The sequence below is a fragment of the Bufo gargarizans genome, chromosome 5 (assembly GCF_014858855.1).
Source record: "Bufo gargarizans isolate SCDJY-AF-19 chromosome 5, ASM1485885v1, whole genome shotgun sequence".
NCBI classification, from domain to species: domain Eukaryota; kingdom Metazoa; phylum Chordata; class Amphibia; order Anura; family Bufonidae; genus Bufo; species Bufo gargarizans.
Window position 1 is genome coordinate 33,623,118 of NC_058084.1, and position 27,888 is coordinate 33,651,005.

Below are 27,888 nucleotides of genomic sequence, written 5' to 3' on the forward strand. Positions count from 1 at the left end.
TTGGGGCGGTATTTAAAGGGGTTCTGCACTTTCATTTAACTGATGATCAGCGGGAGTCCGACACCCGGGACCCCCGCCGATCAGCTGTTTGGGAAGGCGCGGCCTTCTCACTGTTTACCACTGGGACACCGGCCCACTGACGTCACGACTAGTATAAACTAGAGTGGGCGCGGCTATGCTCCATTCAAGTGAACAGAGCTTAGCCCCGCCCACACTAGTTGATACTAGTCGTGGCATCACTGGGCCGGCAGTAAATAGTGAGAAGGCAGCGGCGCTGCTGGAGCACCGCTGCCTTCTCAAACAGCTGATCGGCGGGGGTCCCGGGTGTCGGACCCCCGCCGATCAGAAGCTGATGATCTATCCAGAGAATAGATCATCAGTTAAATGAAAGTGCAGAACCCCTTTAATGCTGCACTGTGGTATTCGGTTCTGTTGGGGCAGTATTTTATGCTGCACTGTGGTATTCAGTTCTGTTGGGGCAATATTGTGTGCTGCACTGTGGTATTCGGTTCTGTTGGGGTGGTCTTTTGTGCTGCACTGTGGTATTCGGTTCTGTTGGGGTGGTCTTTTGTGCTGCACTATGGTATTCGGTTCTGTTGGGGCAGTATTTTGTGCTGCACTGTGGTATTCGGTTCTGTTGGGGCGGTCTTTTGTGCTGCACTGTGATATCCGGTTCTGTTGGGGCGGTCTTTTGTGCTGCACTGTGATATCCGGTTCTGTTGGGGCAGTATTTTGTGCTGCACTACTGTATTGCGGGCCCCGCCTACTTAGGTTGGCCCTGCCCTTTGTCAATTTGGATGCACCTACAACATTGGGCCACTTTTTTAGGTTTTTTTTCCAGGACCACATTAGGTTCCCGGTCCGCCCTGACTGGACCTGCAGCATTGTACAGTACCAGCAATGCATACTAAAACTGCTGTGTAAACTGACCTGCGGCACGGAGTTGATACCTGCTGCAGCGGGTCCATTTCGGCCGTGCTTCTCCCCAGCACATTTCACCCTTTCCAATGGACAAGGCGAAATCCACTTCGGACCTTGGACTTTTCCGGTGAATTTTCAGGCACAAGCGGACGTTCCCTTACCGCGATTATCGCAGTTTGGCGATGCAGCACCACACGCCTGTAAGGGTCCATTCACACAACAGTATTTTCGTTTTGCATTTTTTGCAGATCAGACCCATTCATTTCAATGGGCGTCGCAGAAGATGCGGACAGTGCCCGGGCGGTCTGTGGCCCCACAAAAAATAAACAGAACACGTCCTACACTTGTCCACTTTTTGAACAATAGGCATTTTTTAAAACAGGCTGGGACCTGCTAAGCTGCACGACCAGTATCCATGTTTTGCAGATCCGCAATTTGCGGGCCGCAAAACGGATACGGTTTGAATGCCCCTAAAGGCGTGTTAACAGGATATGAATATCCTGCGTGTTAAAAGGATATCCACACTGCAGAATATATATATTTAAAAAGGGTCTGTTCTTGAGGTTTATCCAGGCCGTAAGGCCTCGTCCACATATGCAGACTTTTCAAAAACACGCCATCTGCATTTTTTTTACGGATGCACACAGAACCATTCATTCCCATGGGCTCATGCACAGATGCAGATTTTGGGGGATCCATGTGGCCGTTCTACAAATTACTGAATAGTCCTTTCTATTGGGAAAAATGAAGTAGCACAGAAGGTATCCGGATTCTGCGGAGAGAAATACGGAGGCCGCCATTTACATGAAGCCTTAGTGCTCCAACCATGACACCACATCCACCCCCTTTTTCAATCACCTGGAATCCCCCTTTAATTTTCAGGTGTACCACGGCCCTAGAAATGAGTGGCTATCTCCTTCCACAGCAGAATGTGCCCCCTGCCCCCCAGTCCCCGTCAGGACAAGGCTGCCCAGTGCCCACCTCACTACGGGCAGAGAATGGCCGCCAGCCCTCCCTGGCGCCCACACGCTTCAGGCCAGTGACTGTGCAGGCGGCGGGCACGAGCACCCCACCCTCCGCCGCTGCGCGCCCCCGACGCCTAGGAAGGAGGGAGGGAGGGAGCAGGCGGTGATTATGCCACCCAGTCAGCGGTTGCCATAGCTGCGCTTGACGTCACTCCCCGGCCCCTGCTCAGCGATTGGAGGAAACCCCGTGGATCGGTTAGAGCTTTGAGCGCTCGGAAGAGACTGGACTCTCCCAGCGGCAGTGCCTGAGAGACGCGCATTCGCCCAGCCCGGGGACCCGACAACCGCCCGCTGCAGCTCCCCTCTCTGACACAGGTACGGGCAGCGGGGCTGAGGCTTCGCCGCCACTGAAGGGGGGTGGGTTGAGCCTGGCGGGGGGGAGGCCCGGGTAATGGCGGAGAGGAAGCATTGTTCATAGAGCAGGGAGGGGGCTGGGGCCGCGCAGGGCTCTCTCCTCCATCCTTTCTCGTTGTGCCTGGCATTGGGCAGGCTGCGGGTTTTCTCCCCACTAGCACTGGGAAGTCCCAGCATGCCTTGCTCTGCTGTCAGGGCGCGCTGGGGCTTGTAGTTCCACGGAGTGCCTTAGCTTTTTTTCAAGCAGAAGGAGCCATTGTCCCCAGAAATGTCTCCTTTCTGTGCAGCAGAGAGGACCCTCCCATCCTTCCCCCATCACCCCCATATATGGAGGCTGATCTCATCTCCCTGGACATAGACTTGCCCCCGAATCACACGATTCCCCCCCCCCATGTTTTTTTTTTTTTTTTTTTTTCTTTCGTGGATCGGCTAGAAATGTCTGTCCCATTGAAGATTTGCATTACCCTATTCTATAATGGGTGAGAGGGGTCTGGATTGGGAAATATGGCAGAGATTATGGCCACTATGGGGGGGGGGGGGTAAATTAGCGGTGACTGCTTTGTAGGGTAATTAGGGATATCTGCACGGAGATGGCCCTATATGTGCCCAAGGTCCATTCATTTGCATCACGTGTAATGCAATCCGTGATCTGTACTGTTGCATGCACAATCTCCCCCCCCCCCCCCCCCCATGTTGCATTGATGCAGGTTTTTTGTTGCAGACATTGCAGCACAGGTGAGGCCGCCCCCTCCTCCTCCTCCACCACCACCACCACCTCCTCCTCCTCCTCGCAGTGTCCCCGGGGAGGAAGGGAGGTGTCTCTTGTGCGATCATCCTCTCTGCTGGGTCAGTGGCGAACAGACAAGGTGACAGTGGCCATATTCCCAGGAAAGGTTGAGAGCACCCCTTCCTTTTCACAAAGGAATCCTGTTCTAGCAGAGCTGACCCCGTCCATGGAGTGCAGCGGTGTTACATCCAGAGGTGATGGCATCCGTCTTCCTTGGACGATGGTTAGATCATAGAAATGGAAGGAGGGCACCGGGCCCGGTCTTCTGCAAGGATTAAGGTCACGGTGACCTCAGCAGACGTAGAATAGACCTATATTTGGTGGCTCTCCTCCCATCGGTTGTAGGCGGTTTCCTGCACGCCCTGCCGTAGGTGCAGATGACGCCGTTTTATGACTGAGGGTGTTGAATGATATTGTCCTCTGTAAGGAGGAATTTGCTAAATGTGGACCATGCCCCTTTAGTGACCAGAGAATAGGCTTTTCCAGACCTGTGCATAGCTGGATCGCACCTCCCCCACACATTCCAGGGGTGGAAAGGGAGGTGTTCTTCTGGGTAATGCCTTTCAGGTTTCTTCTGCATCTGAAGCTACTGGAGAAGGACAAGGGGTATGAATTTGTGGCTTCACAGAAACTGGGGGGTCTTCCCTGCATGTCTTGGTTTCCTTTGAGAGGACGTTAGTGTTCCTTTTCCAGATGGGGTCTGGTGGAACGTACGTTAGGGTTGATAAATGTGAGAACCTAACCTGGACACCTCCTCTTGAACATGGATGGTGGAGATATTTGTAGGTTCCTGGGTTCATTTGGTCCTAGTATACGCCCACATATCTACTGGTGAAGCATACATTATGGTTGTTAAATGTGAGCACCTTATCTAACCTAAGCCCCTCTTTTGAACATTGATAGTAGAGATATTTATTTGTCCTGGAACGTAGGTTATGGTTGATAAATGTGGACACCTCCTCCTCTTGAACGTGGGATACTTATAGGGTCCTGGATTCATATGGTCCTTGTACCCACCCCCATACCTACTAGGAACAGTGGCTTACAGGAGGCTAGCGAAACATACATTCCAGTTGGTAATATGAACACCCTACATAACCCAGGAACATCCTCTTGATTGTGGTAGGCATGGGGGGGGGGGGGGATACATTACAGTTGATAAATGAGAGTACCTAACCTGGGCACCTTCTCTTGAACATGGAAGGTGGAAATATTTGTAGGATCCTGGGTTCATTTGGTCCTCATACCACACTTATTGGTGAAACGTATGTTATGGGTGATAAATGTGGTATGTTTTTAGGGTCCTGGGTTAATTTGGTCCTAGTAATCCCCCATACCTATTGGTGGAACATACGTTATGGTTAATAAATGTGTGCATTTCCTCTTGAACATGGTGTAGATATTTGTAGGATCCTGGGTTCATACAGTTCTTGTACCCACCAAACCCTCCTTCCCCCTATACCTACTCTGAACCGTGGCTTACAGGAGGAATGATGCAATGGCGGGTGGAGCGTAGTCTTCCTCGCAGATTAATAGTCTGGCATCTACAATTAGTTGAGGCCACCTCCCTATAAAAACAGGGCGTCTAGGTGATGTCTGCCGTATAAATTCAGGTTGCCTGATGTGCAGCCAGACCCATTAGAAACAGGTAACACAGGCTGATCGGGGTGGGGTCCTACAGATCCTTATCACACCGGCTCCCCTTCCCCCACCTCATGGGCTGCTCAGTGACCGGGGGAGACCTTGCTCGCTTCCTCTGCAGCCTGGATTATGTCACCGCAGCAGGAACCTCGTCTCCTCTCACTGCACACGGTTTGGATCCCTTCAGGCGTCCTGTAGTTAAATTCCAGCTTGTAGAGGACACGCCGCCATATAGCTCTGCATGGTGAATGCTGTGGGGCGTGGTGAATGTCATTTAAAAAAAAAAAAACCTCTACGTTGGGTTCCTGTTGGTACATGCATAGCACCTTGCAGCTGCTGGATGGTATGACGCCTGCACACTCGTATTGGCGTGCCGGCTCGTCTGTGACCTCTGCTCAGCAGGATATAGGAGGTGTATGTACACCAGAGCCTGGATTATGGATGAAGGAGGGGATTTGAGGATACACGGGGCATGTGCAATGATCTAGCGTGTGTTATAACCCTTCCCCGGCAGAGGTTTGTTTTCTGGGTATGCAATGCAATTAATCATGGAGGGGGGTGGGGGAGGGAGTGAGCACAGCCTGGGAAAATGACATGCGGCAGGGGTGGTAATGACATGTAGGTTGTAGTGTTTGACAAGGGCTAACCACTCCTTCAGTCTTAACCCTTATATAGCCTGTAGGGACAAGTGGAACCATAGAGTGGTACTTGTAACAGTCACTGGGAATATACTGCCCAGATGCACGATGATATGGAGGCCGTCTGATCTTATACATGGCACCGCTGATCCCTGGCTGTGCATTTGCATTGCATGGGTTAAACTGAGCCTTGAGCCACTAGATTAGATGGAGGTGTGCTCCTTGTTAGTCACCTCATGCCCCACGCATATGTCATGTATGATCTCTGGTCAGTTTCACATTTTTATCATATGAGTAATAGGGTTATATTCCCCCCCCCCCCCTTCTTCATACTCCTCTAACCACTGGGGGGGGGCCCCCACTGATGCCCATCATTTTCCCCAACCACAGCTAGGGACGTTGACGGGGGTTGTGGTCGAGCATGCTCCATTTAAAGTCATTGCCAAAAATATTTACCTGTCTAGTGACCATTTCTCTAGACGGGGAAACCTTCTTTAAAGAGGACCTCTCACCTCCCTTGACATGTCCGTTTTCGTAAAATTATTCCTGCTACAAGTTATGAATGAATTGCTAGCCGTTTGCAATTAAAGGGGGTATCCGGCAATTTATATTGACCTGGAGTGTCAATGAGTGTCGCAGCCTCTTCCTAGGCCATGTAACGTCAACGTAAATCGTTGCAGCTCAGGTTTAGGTGTGGTAGGGCTGACCCTGCGACAGGTCGTCTTTAATATGATCTGTCCTCCCTGTTCAGTTTGCATGTGTCGGCTGCACATCCCTTGTTTACACGCCGATGAACATGCATGCCCCGATCAGCTGAGCAGGCATATTTAAAGACTTGTGGCACCTCCTCCAGGAGGAAAGGATTGGACATGCTCGATTCGAGTGCTCCTCCAGATCAAACCTGGGCCTGACACACAGTCTGCTGGTATTTGTCATTGTGAGGACCATGAAGAAGCCGTCTGGGTCATACGTGACGTGGGCGCGTTTTATGAGCGAGTACAAGGTGCATCCAGGAGGACACTTGTCCCTTGCATAGCAGTTTAATGGCACCTCGTGATAGCACTGTGACGGGCAGGTAGCACTGCCCTCTAGTAGAGGAGCTGGGTAGGTGGGTTGCCTAAATTATTGAGAACAGCTCAGAAGAAATGTCTGGCGGGGAGGGGTCGCGTGGAAAGTCTTACCGCCAGTCTATGGGAGGAGGTTTAGTTGTAGGGCGCTCTTCTATCCTGTCAGATAGCGTCCCCCCTCGTCTCCAACGTTCCTCATTTTGGGCCCCTATTTATAGGGCTTCATATATTGGCTTAATAATCTGTCATTCAATCCAGTCTCAGTTTTCCATTTGCTAAAATACCCGGCAGAATTAAATGTGGGTCTAATTGACCCCTGTGCATAACCAGAGCTCCTCAGGGTCTACTCTATGAGCTTCTTCTATGGGTCTAAGGCTACTTTCACACTCGCGTTTGGTGCGGCTCTTGAACACCATTGAAAGTCAATAGAGGACAGATCCGTTTGGCTCAGTTTCGTGAAGCGGACAGCAAAACGATGCAAGCAGGATGGAGACTGATCGGAGGCAAACTGATGCATTCTTGGCGGATCCTTTTCCATTCAGAATGCATTAGGGCAAAACTGATCCGGTCAGGGCTCTCTCACAAGCGGTCCAAAACGGATCTCAGAAACGGAAAGCCAAAACGCCAGTGTGAAAGTAGCCTAACCCGGCTTAAAGGACCTATCACGACCTCCAGTAATGGCGGCTGCCTTCACCTGGCTGTAGCTGCCGCTCATACGATTTAGCAGATTTTTCAAGTAAAATTATTTTTTGGGGCAGTGTCAGGGCTCTCTGGTTCTCTTCCCTTTAAAAGAGTTGTCCCGTCACAAGGATATGCCATCATTTTCAGATAAGTGTGGGTTCCCCTATCTAATTAACAGGGCCCCCAAAGTGAGCGGGGGCAGCCTGCTCAGCTATTTCCAGCAGTCTCATAGTGGCGAATGGAGAGCATTCCGCGTAAGGGTGGCCAGTTCTCCATTCACCGCTATGGGACTGTCAAATAGGGGGGCCAGTGCTCCCATAGCGGTGAGCGGAGGGTGGCTGCTGTGTTCACTTGGGTATCATGTCTGGGATCCACTCCTTTCTGACATGGCATGTGCATCAATGTCCTAGATGGGAACACCCCTTTAAGAATCCGTTCCTGGGGACTGCCCCCTTTATATTGGGCGGCCTCATAACAGATCGGCATCCTAAAGGGACAACAGTGATGTGGAGGGGCAAGGGGATTAGGGGTGGAATCTGGAGCGGAGGCTACAGCCAGGTAAAGGCTGGTGTTCTGGAGGACGTGATGTTCTCTTTTTAAAGGGATAAAAAAAAGTGACAAATTTCCCAACTTACCCAATTTACCTTTTTCTCCATCGAGGTGGATCCTTCACGCTGCTTGTGGTGATGGTCGGCTGCGAGCGCGTAAATCCGTCCGCATATGATATCATGTATAGGCAGCCTAATGGTGTTTTACAGCCCAGTGACTGAATGTGACATGTAATTACTACTCGCTATGAGTTTAATAGTCGGTGTAATTTGCTTATCTGCATGTTGCACTTCTACCATTGAAAGCGGCTCGAAGCGTGTCCATTACAATTCCTCAGATGGACGTCAATTACCGGCAGATGTTGCGCCGTTCAGGTCTGGGCAGGAGCCACTTAGCCACTCTGTTAAAACCTGTCCTCTCTCCTGACATGTCTGCTTGGGTAAATACTAGTTATTTCCACACAAAATAACGATCCTATGCTGTGCCGTTCCTCTGTTATTCCTTCTAGAAGTTCATGAATAAAGTGTCGCTAGGTGTTACCAGTTGGGGTGCACCCCTCTCCACTAGAACGGTGCCCACTCTCTGCTTACTGCATAAGGGCACATGTTTTGACAATGGGTATGGTAACACCCAGTCTTCCCTTTATTCAAGAGGAATGGCACAACACGAATTTCTAAGAAAAGATGCTCCGGAATGGTCATAGGGAGTACAAATATTCACTAAGGGTAGGTTCACACACTGTCAACGTTCGACGCGTTTCCGCCATTTATTTTGAATGCCAGGCTCCCACTTAAAGGAGCTAAACTGCGATCAGGCTTCCTGTGCGGTTTCATGGCGCCGTGAATGGACATGTCTGTTTTTAGCGCAAAGCTCTGTCGCATGCACTGCGGGGCGGCCTCCTATTGCAAACTGTGGGGGTCAGTTTCGGCACAGATGCAGCACTGTTTTGGGGGCAGAATATGCAGAGAGTCCCATGTCTGAATGAGTGAACCTTCCCCCAAAACAGACATGTGAAGAGGTGACGGGTCCCCTCACGGTTAGACTATTAGTAGTAGAGTTCCTCCACTTTTGGTCATTGTCTTAAGTTTTACTCCTACCTATGAGGTGGCGTTTAAAGGGGTTGTCCGTTTTTTTTAATTGATGATCTATCCTCAGGATAGGTCATCAACATCAGATCGGTGGAGAGGTGACTCCCAGGAACTCTGACGATCAGCTGTTTGAAGAGAACTCTGCTCTCCTCTGCTCTGCTAGCCGTCAACACTTCAGGGGCGAGAAGTGTAATTACGACCCCATTAACTTCAATGGGGCAGCTGCTTCCTAATCAATTTGGCTGATTGGTGGTGGTGCTGAGAATCATCATCATGCCTTACTCTATTGGTGCCTGTGATTGGTATCGTGCCTCATACAGAACATATTCCACTAATGTGCCATATCGGGGCTTGCCAGGTAGGCCGAGCACCTAGACATCTCCTGCTGGCACCTAACTTTTTGTCGTTCTCATTTTCGATATTCACCTCCCTATTATTCCCCAGTCCATACATTGCAGAGAATGTAGTAGGGATTTCCATAGAGCAGAGAATAACTCCGCCCGTACAGGCCTATGGGGCCATAACCCCACGAAGAAGGAGACGCGGCCACCCGGTGCGCCTGCGCACATTTTGTAGGGCCGGAGAACATATTGCTGACTTGATCTACGTGTAGGATTTGGCTCAGTTGTGCCCAGAAACGTTGACATTTTGTACAGAAATTGAAATGATTTCCTTTTTTTCTCCCTAGAAACTTTAGCCATGGATAAATCCGAGCTGGTACAGAAGGCCAAATTGTCTGAGCAGGCAGAGAGGTACGATGACATGGCCGCCTGCATGAAGCGAGTGACGGAAGAAGGAACTGAACTGTCCAACGAGGAGAGGAATCTTCTATCAGTCGCCTACAAAAATGTAGTGGGTGCACGCCGGTCGTCCTGGAGGGTCATCTCCAGTATTGAGCAGAAGACAGAAGGGAGCGAAAAAAAGCAGCAGATGGCTCGAGAGTACCGGGAGAAGATCGAGACAGAGCTGAGAGATATCTGTAATGATGTTCTGGTAAGAGACCCCCCCTCCCCCTTACAAGCTGCTTGTTGGCTCCCCTTCCGATGCCATCTTTTCATGTGTGCACACAGCCTTATTTTTTCAGGGCATTTAAAGAGGTTTTCTGGGAATAAAGTATTGACGACCTATCCTCAAGGTAGCTCATTATTTCACTGATGGGAGGGGGGGGTCTGATCCCCAACACCCCCGCCGATCAGCATTATGAAGGGTTTCACAGTACTTCAAAGTGCAACGTGGTTTGTATGGAAGCTCAGTCCCATTCGGTTGAATGGGACTGATCTGCACTACTGCCATGTGGCCAATGGATGTAGTGTCACAGGCAGAGGCTGCAGCACTGCAACCTCTTCCAGTTGTTGATCGCCGGGGGTCCTAGGGGTAAGACCCACACTGATCGGGTATTGTGACCTAGCCGGAGGATAGGCCATCAGTATTAAGGCTTCATGCACATAAACCGCAGGTCTGCAAAACACAGGCACTGGCCAAACCGCGGTGTGAACCCATTGATTTCAATGGGCCTGTGATCCGCAAGATGCAGAGACAGATTGGACTTGTGCATGAGGCCTGAAAGGAACGCTTCCATTAGGTGTTTTGTATATTTTTGTTACTTGGTATTCTCAAACTTTTTTCTTTTATATTTTAGGATTACTATGCTATTGAAAATGAGATACAAATTCTTGTCCTTCAGTAGTAGTCCATTGTCAGTTTACTGCTTTTGAGAGGTGGAAGTTGCTATCTTAGTATAATAGTAGGTGTAGAATCGGGATAACGGTATGATGGCTCTTGAGCGGTGAAGATAAGGATGTCCACAGAGAAGCATTGCAATTACCAGTGTGGTTGTGTGGCGAATAGTCATCACTACGGGGGGCTCTCTGGTCGCAGTGATGCTCTTAGAGAGTGAAAGGGGTTTTTCCATCTCAGACAATGGGGGTGTGTCGCTAGGATATGCCCCCATTGTCTGATAGGTGCTGGGACACACACCTACACTGAGAATGGAGCCGGGAAATAAATGGAGGGTGCACTGCACATGTGCAGCCGCCCTCTATTCATTTCTATGGGGCCGCCGAAAAAAGCAGAGTGCTGGCTTTGCTATTGCCGTCTGCCCCATAGAAATTGATGGGAGCATGGGCCACGCATGCGCGGTGCGCTCCCATTCACTTCTATAGGAGCAGCGCTTGGTGGTGGACGGTTCTCATTGTAGGTGCAGGTCCCACCGCTATCAGACAATGGGGGGCATATCCTAGCAATACACCCCCATTGTCTCAGATGGGAATACCCCTTTAAGGTTCATTTATGCGGCCCGAGAATAGGGCAGATTATTAGGAACGACTATACTTGTGAACGCTTGTTCCCAACAATCTGCCCATGTAAACGTGCCGCCGATCACCTGCTGAATGCGGGAAACGCTCTTCAGTATTCATCTGTACCCTGTCTAAGTTGCAGGGACGGTGCAGGATAATTATATCTTCCCCTCTCGTTCAAGTGAATGGGGTGAATGGCTGTAATTACACTGCACCTCTGCTATAATCTAGCTGGTATGCAAGTAATTATTGAAGAGGACGCAGCAATCACGTGAGCGTCAGGGGTGCTGGGAGTCAGACCTCTGATCAGATGCTGATGACCTATCGTAATGATTCACTATTAATATAATAGTCCTAGAAAACCACTTGTAAATGTGGTCCAGATCTTGGGATGTTTTCAACCTTTTATTTTAACTTTTATCCATTTTTGCACAAACATGTTAAAGGGGTTGTCTCGCTTCAGCAAATGGCATTTATTGTGTAGAGAAAGTGAATACAAGGCACTTACTAATGTATTGTGATTGTCCATATTGCTTCCTTTGCTGGCTGGATTCATTTTTCAATCACATTATACTCTGCTTGTTTCCATGGTTACGGCCACCCGGCAATCTATCAGTGGTGGTCGTGCTTGCACACTAAAGGGAAAAAACACCAGCCTATATGCTCTCCCATGGTCCTGGCCACCAGAGAGGCTGATGCGGTTTCCTATAATGTGCAAACACGACCACCACTGATGGATTGCAGGGTGGTCTGTAACCATGGAAACAAGCAATGTATAACGTGATGGGAAAAATGAATCCAGGAAGCCATATGGACAATCACAATACATTAGTAAGTGCCTTGTAATCACTTTCTCTACATGATAAATGCCATTTAGTGAAGTGACGCAACCCCTTTAACAAATCGGGATATTCCTATTGTAAGGGCCAGTTTACGCAGAAGTCCGCTCTCCCACCCACTCCCTCGGTCAGGGCCGCTCTTTGGATGATGCCGCACAGATGTCGGGCACATGTCTCCCTAGGCTTATGACTAACGGGAAGTGCTTCCTGCCTTGTGCTTCCTGGTTCCTCTTGTGGGAAAGCTGCACATAGATTACAGGCCCTGCCCAGCTATTCCCAGCGCTGCAGTCTCCATAGAGTTCAGTGGAGAATGGTCTCAGGACTGGTTAGTAAGGCATGTTCACATTGGAGGCTCCCTTAGGAGATGCAGAATAAAATATCGCCCCACTCGGAGGTATTGTGTCTGGTAAACGGATCTAGTCGGTGTGCTCAGCCATGTCAGGAATCCAACACCTCTGTTCTGTTCAGAAATCACCCACCCAGATGTGCACCGCGCCTTAGACCATGTTCACGCAGCAAAATGCACGGCGTATTTTGTGTTGAATGCCCCATCGTTCACACGAGCAGATATATTTACGCTGCTGTCACTTCTCTGGAGCTCGTTTTTCCAGAATACAATCTTTGCTATTTGTTATGGGGCTTTTTTTTTTTGGGACATTTTATGCAGAGGAAAATGCTACTTGAAAAAAGCGAAAAGTGGCTGAATTTTGAAGCATCCTGCCCGTCTTTGGGTGTAATTCAGGCGATCTGGTATCAGTCAGTAGTATGGTAATTGCGGCTGTAACCCGGAACTCTGACCGGGGGGAGTGATTTCAGGGATCGCTGGTAGTTTATCTGCCCCCTCTCTAAGTAGCCATACGTTAATGGAGCGATCGCCTGCTGACCAGTCATTATGGTGATGCGGCCGGACTGGTCAGACAGGTTCAGTCACAGCGGGTGAAGTGCGACCAATCTTTCCTTGAAATGACCTACCCAGAAATATAGTCCGCAGTCAGTTGAACGCCATGGACATCTTCTTTCCAGGTGATATTTTGTCATCTGTTGACTAAGTGGGCTTTCACACGACTGGATTTTCGATCCACAACCTATCCATTTCAATGGGGCCCAAAAATTTGCAGATGGCACGCCGTGTGCTGTCCACATCCGTGTGTCCGTTCTGCAGCCCTGCTAAAAAAAAAAAAAAAAAAATCCTATTCTTGTCCGTTTTGCAGACAAGAATATGCATTTCTAAGAAAGGGCGGAAAGTGCTGATCCGCAAAAGGCCAGTATCCATGTTTTGCAAACCCGCAGTTTGCCTACTGCAAAACGGATACGTTTGTGTGGATGCCCCCTAAAGTGATCATTTGTTGTTGGAGGGGGTTATTTAATCCCGCCATTACTAAAGTGAGATAAAATTAAGTCCCGGCCCAGCGCTCACTGATTCTGTAGCGTAGCTCGGTGAACTGTGCGGTCTCCCTAGTCTGCTGCTCTACACTGTTTCTGAAGCTCCCACACCTTGCAATTGGAGCCACGGATTCTGTGAGTGCGCGGCTGCTTATCGGCAAGATGAGAACCCCTTTAAATTTCACTTGATTGGGCCATATGGTATAATGTGAAGCTAACCATCCTTTAGATCTGTTGTGCCAGCAGAAACCACCAGAGGCCATTCCATGGTTAAGGCGGCCATGTTTATTGGTGTAGCCCTTAATTTTGATGAGACCTGCTAAGTCTTACATAGACCTTCTACACTCAGCAGATCCGATTAAATCTGGAAGATCTCCCGATTGATATCTACCCTTAAAGGGGTATTCCCATCTGGCATATCAATAGGTTGTCTGATGGGTGCTGGTCTCACATGTGGGACCTGCTGCTATCTCATAAACTGGGCCCACAAATGAAATGGAGAGCAAACCATGCCACGTGGTCACCCCTCCATTTACCGCTATTGGACTTATGAAAATAGCCGAGCGCCGGCTGTGTGTGGCTGTTCCCACTTACCGTTTCTGAAAGTAGCCGAGCACGCTGAACTCCCATAGCGGCAAGTGGAGAGGACCTCACGCGTACTTTGTTTGTGGACAGGCCACGTTCTCAGGATAGGTGTGGGGCCTGCTCCTATCAATATGCCATGAATGTTCCAAATGGGAATATCCCTTCAGGTCACCCGTACGCATGGGGGGGGGATTTTTCATTCCCTTTATCGGGGTTATGGCAGGAAAAAGTCTCAATTTTTGTCACCCACCATTTTAGCACAAAAATGTGTGGCTTTCTGTGAATTCACGCTGCTCTTGTCTATTTTTAAAGTGGCTGGTGAAGCGTGGATGGTTCTCTGTTATTAGCGCCTGGTTTATCAACTGCAGAAAATGGTGCAATCTCATTCATTCTAGTGTGAAGACGGCGTAGAAAACCGCTCTGACAACTCTAGGCACAAGTGTCACGTTTACAGATGGGCCAGATTGATCAAAGTGCAACATTTTGATAAATTTGGGCGAAATTATGGCAACGCAGGCTCATGAAAAGTGACAATTTTCAATCGGCAGGAGGAATAAGCTGCTTCCGGACATCTCTGGCTGCTTATCTTCTCTTCCTTTTGAGGGGGAGTCGGGACACCCCCATAAACACTGGATAGCCCGAAGACATATTCTCCTCCCCCCCCCCCCCCCCCAACATTTATGGACACGTTTAGTTGGCTGCTGAAAAGGCTCCTAAAGGGTTTTTATGAGACTGTCCTACTGATGACCTATCATCTGGATAGGTAATCAGTATCTGATCGGTGGGGTCTGACCTGGGACCCGGCCAATCAGCTGTTTTAGAAGGTGCGGGGCTCTCGCAGTAGCGCTGCGGCCTTCTCCAGCTTTGGTGACATCACCATTCATCAGTCACAGCAGGGTGCTGTCCCATAGAAGTGAATGGGGCTGAGCGCGATATCAAGCACAGCCGCTATACAATGTACGTGAGCAGGCCACGGCACTACTGTGAGCCCTGGTGCCTTCTGGAACAGTCCCGGGTGTCGAACCCCCACCGATCAGATACTGATGACCTATCCAGAGAATTGGTTATCAGTAAAATAAAAACTCACTGAAAACCTCTTTAATTTGAGCCTTCTTCAGACGTCGCGGGTTTGGTCGGTATTTTACACCGGGACTGGATCCCATCAGCAGGAATGTAATGGAAAGGCTGATTTTGGGCTACCAAATCCTGATGCAAACCCCTGACCAAATCCTGGGTGTGAGAATAATGTCTTCCTTTATGCAGAGCGGGGGAGCTGAATCCGCAGACCAGGTTTCCAATGTCCTCATTTCTGTGTTCAGGACCTCGTGGCCCCGTACCTTGTAATAAAAGGCTCTGCGCCGTTCTGGAATTGCAGGTCTGGAGCGGCCTACTCCGAGTACAAAGTCCTGTGCGGGTATGTGTCACTGGGTGTGTCGGGCGACGCGCTAGTATTCCCGTTACCACAATACGCCCAACTCCTAAAGAAATCAGGACTTCCTGACAAATATTCCTCCTAGCAACCCAGGAGCGCGGCGTCCAGCCCTGCTTCTAGGATTTCCAGACTCAGCTGTTCCCTCGCATATTCTGCCCACTTATACATTCTTAAAGGGCCCACCGCCCAACAGCCGAGTGCAGTATATATCCTTCTTCAGGCCGGAGCGTGTGTGAGCTTACAGACAAGGAGTCCTGACCGTTCCCTGCCCCCCATACTGAAGTCGTGTTTTTTTTTTTTTGGCATATCTTCAGATCTGAGAACCTCCAGAGCCATTTGCATACATGATCTAAGCTGTACGAGTATGCTGGTATACACATGAACTGCTTCAGGTTTACAATGAGTGCATTCATCTGGACCATTAGACGGGAGCCGTAGGGTTTAGCTACACTTTTTATATATAAAAAAAAAAAAAAGTGTTTCCTGCCATCGCTCACCCCATGTTGGGCAAGCTCGTAACCTGACATTCATTTAAAGGGGTTAAAAATCGATGACCTATCCTTGGTCATCGGTGTCTGGTAGGTGGGTGTCAATTCCAACACCCCTGCCGATCAGGGTTCTGGTCATACTACGCCAAGCACATCGCTGTATGGCATGTAGTGGCCGTTCTTGGTATTGCAGCTCTATCCCCTTCACTTCAATGGGACTGCGCTTATGCAAGGGCCATGTGACATCTGGCGCCACCTCCTGAAGGGGCCTTTGGCGTTGGATCCCTACTTAATCGATATTGAATTGATGACTTATCCCAAGGAAATGTAATCGGTATTTAAGGCTAGGGTTACCGGAGACATTTGTCGCTGAAAAGTTGCACAACAATTTTTTAGGACAGTCAATGGTGTTGTACTGCGACGGCACACAGCAGTCGCAAAAAATTTGTCCAAGTTGGATTTCTGTGCGACTGTCACGTCGCAGCATGTTGTAGTGCAACACCATTGACTGGTGCAATGTAGTTGTACCGTTGTTGTGCGACACGTCACTGTGTAGCCCTAGCCTAAATCTTGGGAAACTCCCTTTAATTGGATGCTTATAATATTATAGTCCTGTACTGTGGTGCCTCAGGCATGACGCGTGCCTCCAAGGTGGTTCTCCATACATGGTATGCCGTAGAACACGGCACAGCAATATTTCTTCAGTTCAAAAGCAATGCAATCAAGTGCCTGTGTATAAAACGAGGACTACAGGATACGGTATTACTGATTATTAGGCCGGTCTCAGACGAGCAAGTACACTGCAGGAAATGCTGCATGTTAGGGGGGGCCTAATTTTTCCCGTCCTGATTTCCCGTCCTGATTTTTGCTCTTCTGACAGGACCTCATGGTATTATAATGCTGTGAGTTCCTGCCACACCTGAGATCTACTGAACTGTACGGATGGCATTATTTCAGGACAGTTCAGTAGATCTGAAGTCTGGCAGGGACACACAGCATTACAAATCATAATAATGCCGTGAGGTCCTGGCAGAGGGCATAATTCAGGACGGGAAATCGCGCCCCCACGTGCAGTCTATTTTGCTGCAGTGAACTTTCTAGTCTGAGACTGGCCTTTAAGGGCAATTCCCATCTGAGACAATGGGTGCATATTGCTAGGATATGCTCCCATTGTCTGATGGGTGCGGGTCCCACCTCTGGGACTACACCCAAACCGAGAACAAAGCCCCGAAAGTTGTGGAGGGCGCACCCCTCTACTCATTTCTGTGGGGCTGCCGAAAATAGCCGAGTGCTGGCTCAGCTGTTTGCATCTGCCCCACAGAAATGAATGGGAGCGATGTCTGCTCAAGCACTGTGCGTAATGGGCAGAACGCTTACGGGGTTACCTCCTTTTCGTCCTTTCAGCTGCAGATCTCCTAATTAGAGGACTTTTCTTCTGCCTTCCAAAGATACTCCCTGCTGCCCTCTGATGGGCCAGCAGCCAGCACTGACCAGTCTAAGACCAGGACTGGACAAACAGGAAGTGTCTGAGACTACCAAGTCTACAGTATGCATCAGGTAGTCCAAGAAGCGGGGCGGCCATCTTGGATGGCAGAAAAGGGGCTTGAGAATTGGAGGATCTGCTGATGAAAGGGATGGCACCATGTTATTTTTTATTCCCAGTTAATGGGATTTCGTTGAACTGGAGGGTTGAGGTAAATTTATCATGTGAATGTGGCCTTAAAGAGATCGTCCGTGTTGTATAAAAACTAAGGTAACCCCTGTAAGTGAATAGATACCTACCTGCTTACTCCGCTGTTTCTTCGAGCGCTGCGTTCCGGTTTTCCCTCTACTGTAGTCATCTTCTTGACTGCAGCAGTGACGATGCTTGCACAAGTCGCTGCTGCGGCCAATCACTGGCCTTGGCCATGCACAGGATGTCTCTGCTGTGGCCAGTAATTGGCTGCAGCAGTGACCTGTGTGCACAGGATGTCACAGCTGCAGCCAGAGAAACGTAAAGTGCAGGAAGAAGCAGAGGAGAAACCGGATAAGTATCCATTCATTTGCTATTTTAGGCCGTTTACAGAGTTTTTATATAACTCTGACAACCCATCTAACTCTAAAAGTACCCAGCCCTGTTCATACTGGTGTCCTGGCTGACAGAGGACCTTTTTTTCCTGGCTAGCATTGCACCGCTAACCGTCTGCATTATCCAGGTCAGGGAGTCGCCACACGTACAAGAAAAAATTCCTCTGACGTCGGTAGTTGAAGGGTTCGGTGCGGAATCGTCATTTTGTTTGCTTTCAAATAGGATATTCAGAGCTGTGCAAATGAATGTAATGCATATAACCTATTATTTGCTGCTCCATGCGTACGTTCCCGAATACCGGTCGGCCCAGTGTAAAGGTTCAGAGCTGACCATTTATGAAGTATCATGGCGGGCAATGTCGCAGCAGGTCCAGCTCCTGAGACCTCCAGGGGACAGTTCTGTGCTGTATCACGGTCACTAATGCCACTTGTCTCCCCATCTGCCAATGGAGCAGGGTCTAGTTAAAGGGTTCTTCCTATTGCACGCTTGTGATCATTAGGAGGCTGACTGCCAGAGCCCCCATTGTTCCCCAGGTTCAAAGAAAGGCAGCCCTATGGACCCTCCTTATGCACAGGAAGGTCAGCACGGCCCCCAAACATGGTGACCCTGTGTCCTACCGATATGCCATCACTTTGTAGTAAGAATAAGCCTTGAAAAAGTGTCTGTCCATGAACATGATGGGTTAAGCAGTGACATGACGGCTGGGTGTGTATATGGGCGTAAGGAAAATGCGCTGTAAACCGATCTGTCTTGCTCCCCCTAGTGGTAGACTAGGTGTATATAGTGCACCTAGAGATCTGGTTGTCTGACAGCATGGTCTACTATATTGCATGCAAAAGCAGGTTTTTTTTTGGGGGGGGGTTTAATCCACTTCATTTATTTAACCCTTTGGGTATAACGGTCAGCAGAATGTGATTCAGTGAAAGGACTGAATGGAATCAAACTTTTTGCACAAGTGTATTCGAGGGTGGATTCTCCTTTGTTGCTGGGTGGCCACCCTCCTGTCGCTGACACAAGCGGCCTCGCTGTGCCGGGGTGATTGGTTCCTATGCTAACCTTGTATTTCTTGTGTCTTTCAGTGTCTTCTGGAAAAGCACTTGGTTCCCAAGGCATCACAAGCAGAAAGCAAAGTTTTCTACTTGAAAATGAAGGGAGACTATTACCGTTACCTGGCTGAAGTAGCTAGCGGAGAAGACAAGAAAAGTAATGGCTGCTTCCTTATTTGTGTGTGTACGGATGTGCATGGGTCTCTGATCACTGCGGAAAAGAAGGGGCGTTAGGTCTTGGTCGATCTACCACTAGGATGCCACAACTAACTCCAAGGGTTTAGGGCTGCAGCTATCGATTATTTTAGTAATCAAGTATTTTACCGATTAATCGAGTACTCTAAGAAAAAACGAATTAAAAGAAAGTTTTCTATAAAAACTCATCAGCCCCCGTGCCACCAGCTCCTCCCCAGTGCCACCAGCTTCCCCATGTCATCGGTTGCTCCCCCTCCCAGTGTTGTCAACTTCCCCTATGCCACCAGCTCCCCCACCTAGCCATCAGTGCCCAGCCGCAGCGCCAGTGAACTAAAATACTTGCCTTTCCTGTAGGGGCGCTGCCGACACTCCAGAGATCTTCCATCCCTTTTCTTCATGTGCTGCACTGGGATCTGACATTATAGTGCGCGCTTACGTGCACTACGTCCTGAAGAGGTGTGTATGTCAGGATCCAGTGCGCCGTGGGCAGGCGGGTGACCACAGAGCGCAAGTAATGGCAAGCTCCATGGTCACATTGCACAAACGAATCATTGATGCTAAAAATTTGCATTGAGGTTTCTTTTGTGTCGAGTTAATCGATTAATTCAAGTAATCGTTTCAGGTCTACAAGGGTTGTTGGCACCTCCTGAGACGTGAAAGTGCCAGCAAGCCAGATATTTGGCAGGTGACATACTTCCCCTGGGTAGTTTCTGAGACAAATATATTCGCACCTTAAGGGTACTTTCAGACTAGTGTTATACTTTTCTGGTATTGAGTTCCGTCACAGGGGCTCAATACCGGGGGCGGGGGATTACGCTTCCGTTTTCTCCTAATGCATTCTGAATGGAAAGCAATCTGTTCAGGATGTCTTCAGTTCAGTCCCTTGACAGTATTTGGCCGGAGAAAATGCTGCAGCATGCTGCAGAATTTTCTACGTCCAAAATTCTGGAACACTTGCTGGAATGCCGGATCCAGCATTAATTGCCATTAAAATATATTAATGCCAGATCCGGTACCAAGTGTTCCTGGAAAACCGGATCCAGTTTCCCAGTCTGCGCATGTGCAGACCCTTTTAAAAATGCGAAAAAAATTAATATCTGATCCGTTTTTTCCGGATTACACCGGAGAGACTGATCCAGAATTTCAATGCATTTGTCAGACTGATCCGGATCAGTCTACAAATGATATCAGTTTGCATACGGATTTCTAGATTCGGCAGGCAGTTTCGTCGACGACCTCCTCACAACGCAAGTGTGAAAGTAACCGGAGTCTGCCAGTGCGAGCTAGTTAAAAGGGACCTTTCACCTCAAAGTACCCACCCCAACCATGTGGTGATGAGCCTCTGGAGTGGAGGGGAATCCAGTGTACTGTCAAGTCTCATGTCTAGCTGCATCCCCCATGGTTTTGATGGACTGCTTCCATCAGCGCCTGCCTGCGCATGCGCCAGAATAAAACCACGCACAGGCTTTGGAATGAGACTTTGAGGACTGGGTGGCACAGCAAACGTCAGTCTTCGGCCAGAGGGCAGTGTTGCGTCTAGGAGACAGCATCGTCAGTGCTTTATTTGCATTGCAGACGTGCTTTAATAGCTGAGGAGCAATCTAAACCATAGCAGCTGGGTTTAATATGGCTGTTTGCAGATCACAGGATCCCAGTAAGGATTCTGGGTTATTATGATTATGATTATTATCGTTATCCAACTCTTTGAAACTGGTGACCTATCCTCTGGATAGCACATCTGCATCTAATCTTGGAGGTCCGACACCTGGAAACCCCTCTGATCAGCAGTGACCGCCTTGGCCTTCTCGCGGCTTACCTTAGGCCCTGTTACATCAAAACCATTAGTCACATGGCCTAGGTGCAGCTCTGCCTCATTCAAGTGAATGGATACCAAGCACAACCACTATACAACTTTCATCACTGTGCTTGGTAAGGTTGGAGGTGCTGCACCGAAAATTTCTGCAGTCTCCTCAAACAGCTGATCGGTGGGGGTCCAGGGTGGGACCCTACTGTGTGAGGCAGAATACCCTAGTATTACACGATCTGTCATTCTGGCCGCATGGTATACTACATTTCTGCTGTAGGTGAATGGTATTTCTTGCTGGCACCTTTCCCTGGCATGCTAATGGATTCGGGTGATCAGCTGATGAGACAACCCCTTTAATTCATGCTTATTTTTGGGGTGACACTACCACGCTGTAGTGCCCTGACCTTCTATTCCTGTGTCAGGTTTGGCCTGTGACCGTGGGATCTGACTCCATGCGCCACCTGAAAAAGTACAACACAAAAAATATAAAAGCTTCCAAAAAAAAAGATTTCTGTGGTTTTGGAGCCAGAGGGTGTATATGTAACGGATGGCCCTCTTACATGTATGACTATAATACTAAGTTATAGAATTGACCTCCGTAGAAGCAAAAACTGAAAATTATCAGATCAGTGGGGTCCCCACTGATCACGAGAACGGGGAGCCCCCTGAAATGGACTGGGGGAGTGGTCGGAAATGAACGTTGCAGCTCTGTTCATTTCTATAACCGGAATACCCCCTTGATTGTGATGACAAATGTCTGTTTAATGCTCGTTGATGGCTTGAAAATCTGTATAGTTTAATTTAGGGCTGAGCGATTATGGCCTAAAATCTATATCACAATATATTATTATTTGCCATGGTGCAATTACCACCATCATCATGTCCCCCAGCCAGCGCCATTATCGGCTCCATGCCATAGCTATCCGACCCCATCCCCCGCGCTGACTGTGTGAACGCAAGGCCCTGCAGCGCGGATACAGTGTCGGGAGGCAAAGGAGCGGTGAGCGAGAAGCTTCTTCAATTCACTACCGCTCCGTGGTCATCTATCGCGATATAACTAAAATCTATATTGTCAGCTGAATTGATGACTATAATATAGTATATCGTTTAAATCGCCCACCACTAGTTTAAATGCGTACGTCACTTTGATCTACTTGGATTGCTGAGTTCCAGGAAGACTCCAGCAATAGCTAGGGGAGCGCGATGCAGAAATAGAAGCCATGCTGCGCCCCTCCCGACCCAGTGCTGCTGTTGCGTTTTGCACATGCCGTCAGCGGTCTTAATGGCAGGAAGTCACCCGTGCAGAGAGAGGTTGCATCCTCCTCGCACAATAAATCTCACCGGAAGTAAACTTTCCTGCCGTTTTCCTCTTCCAGTCCTAATGTATTGTGCGCATTACATGTGTTTGTTAGTTCTACAACATTTAGGCTATTAGAGGCAGTCAAAATAACCGCAGGTATTGAAGTTTACTACAAATGTATGTACAGATTGCTTTACAGATCCAAGTGTCCGTACAGTACAGCACGAGGGGCAGGAGTCCAGGTTGTAACCCTCTGTTCTTCTCTTCCAGCCATCGTGGAGCAGTCCCAGCAGGCGTATCAAGATGCCTTTGACATCAGCAAATTGGAGATGCAGCCAACGCATCCCATCCGGCTCGGACTGGCTCTCAACTTCTCAGTGTTCTTCTACGAGATCCTAAACTCCCCAGAAAGAGCCTGTTCTCTGGCGAAAACGGTAAGCGAGCGAGACACAGCGATGCTGCGTTGCGATGGCTATTTCTGACGGAGGCGTGACCTGATTCCTCTCTCTTTCAGGCTTTTGATGAAGCTATTGCTGAGCTCGATACTCTGAGTGAAGAATCATACAAAGATAGCACATTAATAATGCAATTACTCCGAGACAACTTGACAGTAAGTGATATTCTGAAGTATCGGAGTCCTGTAGTGATGCAGACAGGTGTAGTCTCTTTCCTGCTGGTTCTTATGGACGTCTCGGTCATTAGCAGGCGCCCCTTGTGCCAAATCTGCCTCTTTGGTTTAGTACATGAGGAATGAGAAGCCCATGTACTCCTTATTAGCTTGGTGTGGAAACTTCCTCTATTTAGGGACCACCGTGCCCCATTACTGTCTCCTGCTCCATATGCTAATTACTATCGGAGCAATGGGGAGGAGACATCAGCTTCTCTAGTGGGTGTTCCTTCTCCCTGGCTGTATCGCTGTCCAATCGCAGCGCAGGGAGAAGGAACGCCCGGGAGAGAAGCTGATGTCTCCTCCCAATTGCTCCGATAGTAATTAGCATATGGCGCAGGAGACAGTAATGGGGCACAGCGGGCGAACGGAGCGGCGCACAGGAATAATAGTAAGTGCTGGGACATCTCTGGGCGCTGCTCTGTGTAGCCTAATACTTAAAGACGACCTTATATGGGTCCAGAATTTAGTTATTAAAAAACTTTTTTTTTTAAGTACAGGATGCAGGAATGAAGATTAATTCTATTGTTAAACAATTCCTACACTTCGATAAGATTACTACAGTGAGTGGGGCCCGGTGCAATAGAATACAGTCCAAAAAAACTATAGCTCTAAGACTATGGAGACACTAAAACATATATTTATTTTATTTTTTTCTCCAAAATGCTATTGTATTAAAGTGAAATAAATCATATGTACCCTTCCTGTTCCTGTAAAAAAAAGAGCCCCTGCACAAGACATCGGCGGAAAAATATGGCGTTCAGAAAATAGACACACAAAAACATAAAGCATTTTTGAAGAAAAATATTTAAAACTGAAACAAAGTAGACCTATTTGATATTGTTGCGTTCGTAACAACCTGCTCTATAAAAATAGCACATGATCTCTAACCTGTCAGATGAATGGTGTAAAAAAACTAAGAATAAAAACTGTGCCAAAACAGCCATTTTTTTTGGTTACCTTTCCTCACAAATAAACGTAATATAGAGCGACAAAAAATCATATGTACCCCCAAATAGTACCAATATAACTGGCACCCTATCCCCTAGTTTCCAAAATGGGGTCACTTTTGGGAGTTTCTACTGTAAAGGGTGCATCGGGGCGCTTCAAATGGGACATGGCATTTAAAAACCAGTTCAGCAAAATCCGCCTTCCCAAAACTATATTGCGCTACTTTTCTTCTGCGCCCTGCTATGTGCCCTTACATCAGTTTACAACCACATATGGGGGGTTTCTAATATGTAAGCCCCACAAAGTGACTTCAGAACTGAACTGGTCCTTAAAGTGGGTTTTTGAAACTTTCTTAAAAATTTTAAGAATCGCTTCTAAAATTCTACGGGTACTTTCACACTAGCGTTTTTGTTTTCCTGTATTGAGTTCAGTCACAGGAGCTCAATACCGGAAAAAAATGATCAGCTTTATCCTAATGCATTCTGATTGGCAAGCACTCCGTTCAGGATGCATCAGTTCAGTCCCTCTTACGTTTTTTGGACAGAGAAAATACCGCAGCATGCTGCAGTTTTCTCTCCAGCCAAAAATACTGAACACTTGCCGGATTCGGCATTCATTTACATTGAAGTGTATTAGTGCCAGGTCCGGCATTAAGTGTTCCGGCAAAACGGATCTGGCATGCGCAGACCTTTAAAAATGCAAAAAAAAAATATTAATACCAGATCCGTTTTTCCAGATGACACTGGAGAGACGGACCTGGTATTTCAATGCATTTGTCTGACGAATCCGCATCTGATCCGTCTGACAAATGCCATCAGTTTGCATACGGATTGCAGCTTCCGGCGCCGCAAGTGTGAAAGTACCCTAAGCCTTCTAACGGCCTAAAAAAAATTAAATGATATTTGCAAAATGATGCCAACATAAAGGAGACATATGGGGAATGGTTAAGTAATAAATATTTTGAGGTATCACTTTCTGTTTTAAAAGCAGAGAAATAGAAATTTTGAAAATTGCGAATGTATCTAAATTTTTGGTAAATTTGGGATTTTCTTCCTAAATAAATGGGAAATGTATTGACTCAATTTTATGACTGTCATGAAGTACAATGTGTCACGAGAAAACAGTCTCAGAATGGCTTGGATAAATAAAAGCGTTCCAAATTTATTACCGCATAAAGTGACATGTTATATTTGCAAAAAATTGGCCTGGGTAGGAGGGTGAAAACTGGTCCGGGGTAGAAGATGTTAGTCACGGGATAATGCCTTTAAAGGGTAACTGTCATGTTCATAAAAATATAAAAAAATCTATTTTAGCATGTTACTGCTGCAGCAGCATTATGTATAAAGCAATCTTTAGTTTCTTCACATAACACTGTTTTCCCTGAGGTTTTTCCCTTAATTACTGCTATTTAAATATTAAGAATATGAGGACCTTCTCAAGATGGCTCTTCTGCCAGTTCTGAGGCCAAAACTGCCTTCCCTTACTTCCCATACACACCTGCTGTAGCCAGCAGCTCCCTGCCAGCCAATCAGATTGGATTACTGAGACACGCCTCCTCACTCTGAAGCCTAATGCAGGCATGCAGTGTGAAGGACCGCCCCTCTGTCTTCTGTTTATACTAAAAAGAAGACAGACAAGCCCTAGCAACGGTCTTATAAGGGAGCAGTGGAAAGGGACAGAGGACATTGTGAAAAGATCTGTAATTACAGCTTTCATTAATCATTGACAGGCTAACTCAGGTATACATGCCTAGCTCTAATAAACTAGCAGATGAAAAATAAAAAAAATGACCGTTACTCTTAAAGGAAAAAAGATTTTAGCATTGCATTTCTTCTGTGCGGGCGATGAACTAACTTCTCTCTCCTTTCCTTTTAGTTGTGGACATCAGACACTCAAGGAGATGAAGCTGAGCAAGGAGAATGCGGCGGAGAGAATTAATCAGCCTTCCTTTCCTGTCTGCCTCATTCTAAAAAAAAAAAAAAAAATGACACAATAGACCATTGTCATCCTTACTGTCCCACAAATAGGTTTATTATTTTTTATTTTTTTTGTTTACAATTATTAAAGGTTTATGTTACTTCTATTTGGATTTCTATATTTCCCATGTGGTTTTGTGTTTAATAGGGAGTAGGGCCAGTTAACATTTGGGGGCTTATCATATATATTTTTCCCTTTTCCCCACTTCCTAAGGTAACCAACATGGGGAATACAAAATTTTTTATACATATTTTAAATGTGTTGGCAGAGTACTTCAGGTACATTGCGGGTTACCCCAGGGCCCCCCCCCCCTTCTAATTCCCCATATTCAAGCATCATGAACTGCTTGCATATTGGTCTGTGTAACGACGAGTAAGGGACGTTTGGTTTGCGCTGTAGGCGGAGACTCTAAATTTCCTTAGCACATTGCTAGAGGGCAGTGCTGTAGTCCGCAATCAGATCCCCCGCTCCCCCCTCTCTGTGCCTAAACATACTTCCTTAGTGAATGGTCCCTTGCAATAGCCAGTCAAAATCCTGAGCAAAAATTAAAAAAGAAAAGAAAAAAAAAACGGTTCACATTCCATTCTCCTTACGGTCGGCTAGCGTTTGCTTTTTGTTTTGTCGCTATTCTCCATTTTATTTGTATTTAAATTGTTTCGACAACCTAAGAACAAAAAAAGAGAGAGAAGCACTTGATGCATTAAAGATGTACATGCTTGGTATTCCATAATTTCACTATATATCAAGCACAGCAGAAAAGAAACAAAACATATATTTAACTTTTAGTTTTATTTTTGTTTTTGATACTTGCCTAACATGCATGTGGCTGTAAAAAATTACAATACAAAATAGTTACCAGGGGAATAACTTGAGATGATGGCTAGCTTTGTTTAATGTCTTATGAAAATTTTCATGAACAATCCAAGCATAATTGTTAAAGAACATGTGTAATAAGTTGATGTAAGTGGAATAAAAGTTTTATGAATGGACTTTTCAACTACTTAAGACGTGGTTCTGTATAATGCTTTTATTCAGGGCCTTGTCCGGGCTTTCTAGATTCAATCTACGACCCCCTGCAATGTCACTCGTGGACCTATACAGTGGTCCTTGAAAGTTCATGAACCCTTCAAAATTTCTGCCTAAATTTGATCTAAAACTGCGGTAGTAGATAAAGATAACTACATCAAACAATGGAGTCCAAAATATTCGACTTGGCATCATTTTCCTCAATAAATAAATGACTGGGGGAGGGGGGGGGGTGTAAAAGTATGTGAACATTTAGGATTGGCAGATAATTTGATGGTGAAATTAGGCATTTTCAATCATTGGGATGACAATGAGGTGTGAGAGGACGACTTGTTTGATCTAAAGAACAGGGATCTATCAAGGTGTGATCTACACAACACGTTTCTGGAAGTGAATCATGGCACGAACAAAGGGAATATCTAAGGACCTCGGAAGAAGAGTTGTTGATGCTCAGCAGGCTGGAAACGGTTACAAAACTAGTTTAGACTCCACCAGCCCACATTTATTCAGTCCAACATAACCCTGACTTAGAGGATGGTCCAGCCTTTAAGTGATGACCCAACGACCTTCTGTGCGGTGGGCTTCCACACCAAAACCACGGTTTTCTGGAGCTGATTTGATGCACATTTGCTCCACACCTCACCTTTGCATTGAAAATGGTGAAATCCACACAAAAGATCCACCAACATAATTGTCATGCTGCGGATTTCTGCACTGCAGGTCAATTTCTGCACAGAAAACCAGCAAAGCGTATGTGAGATTTATTTAATCTTATTTACTTTGCTGGTACTGTATTAAACTGCACAGAAAAAAACATGCATAATACTCATTATGGGTATTCTGGCCCACAGGATAGTGGATAACTATTAGATCAGCAGGGGTCCTACCACTGAGACCCCAACTCATTACGATAACTGGGACCCCACAGCCTGCAGAGCCCCTGAAATGAACAGAGCAGCCGGTCGGGCACGGACTCAGCCACTCTATTCATTTCTATGGAAGTGGCAGAATACAGTACGCGGCTGTCTCAAACTCCCTCAGAAATGAATAGAGTGGCTGTGTGTAAGCCCGACTGA

The 27,888-nt window shown here is 47.4% G+C and overlaps 1 protein-coding gene across 1 annotated transcript; it reads left to right on the forward strand.

The window, feature by feature from the left end:
• The first annotated feature begins 2,103 nt into the window (after positions 1 to 2,103).
• On the forward strand, positions 2,104 to 26,775 carry YWHAZ (tyrosine 3-monooxygenase/tryptophan 5-monooxygenase activation protein zeta). The gene is made up of 6 exons (XM_044292758.1): positions 2,104 to 2,261; positions 9,440 to 9,744; positions 18,923 to 19,046; positions 22,462 to 22,625; positions 22,706 to 22,801; positions 25,685 to 26,775. Exons 2-6 carry the CDS (start codon positions 9,451 to 9,453, stop codon positions 25,745 to 25,747), a joined length of 741 nt encoding a protein of 246 aa, XP_044148693.1. The 5' UTR covers positions 2,104 to 2,261; positions 9,440 to 9,450; the 3' UTR covers positions 25,748 to 26,775.
• Positions 26,776 to 27,888: the final 1,113 nt, after the last annotated feature.

What these genes read in the sequence shown, in the direction of transcription:
- YWHAZ (XM_044292758.1), top strand. Translation starts at nt 9,451, where the DNA reads ATGGATAAATCCGAGCTGGTACAGAAGGCCAAATTGTCTGAGCAGGCA. An exon ending in TAGCGGAGAAGACAAGAAAA is followed by an intron (nt 19,047 to 22,461) that starts GTAATGGCTGCT and finishes CTTCTCTTCCAG; the next exon opens with CCATCGTGGAGCAGTCCCAG. An exon ending in TACTCCGAGACAACTTGACA is followed by an intron (nt 22,802 to 25,684) that starts GTAAGTGATATT and finishes CTTTCCTTTTAG; the next exon opens with TTGTGGACATCAGACACTCA.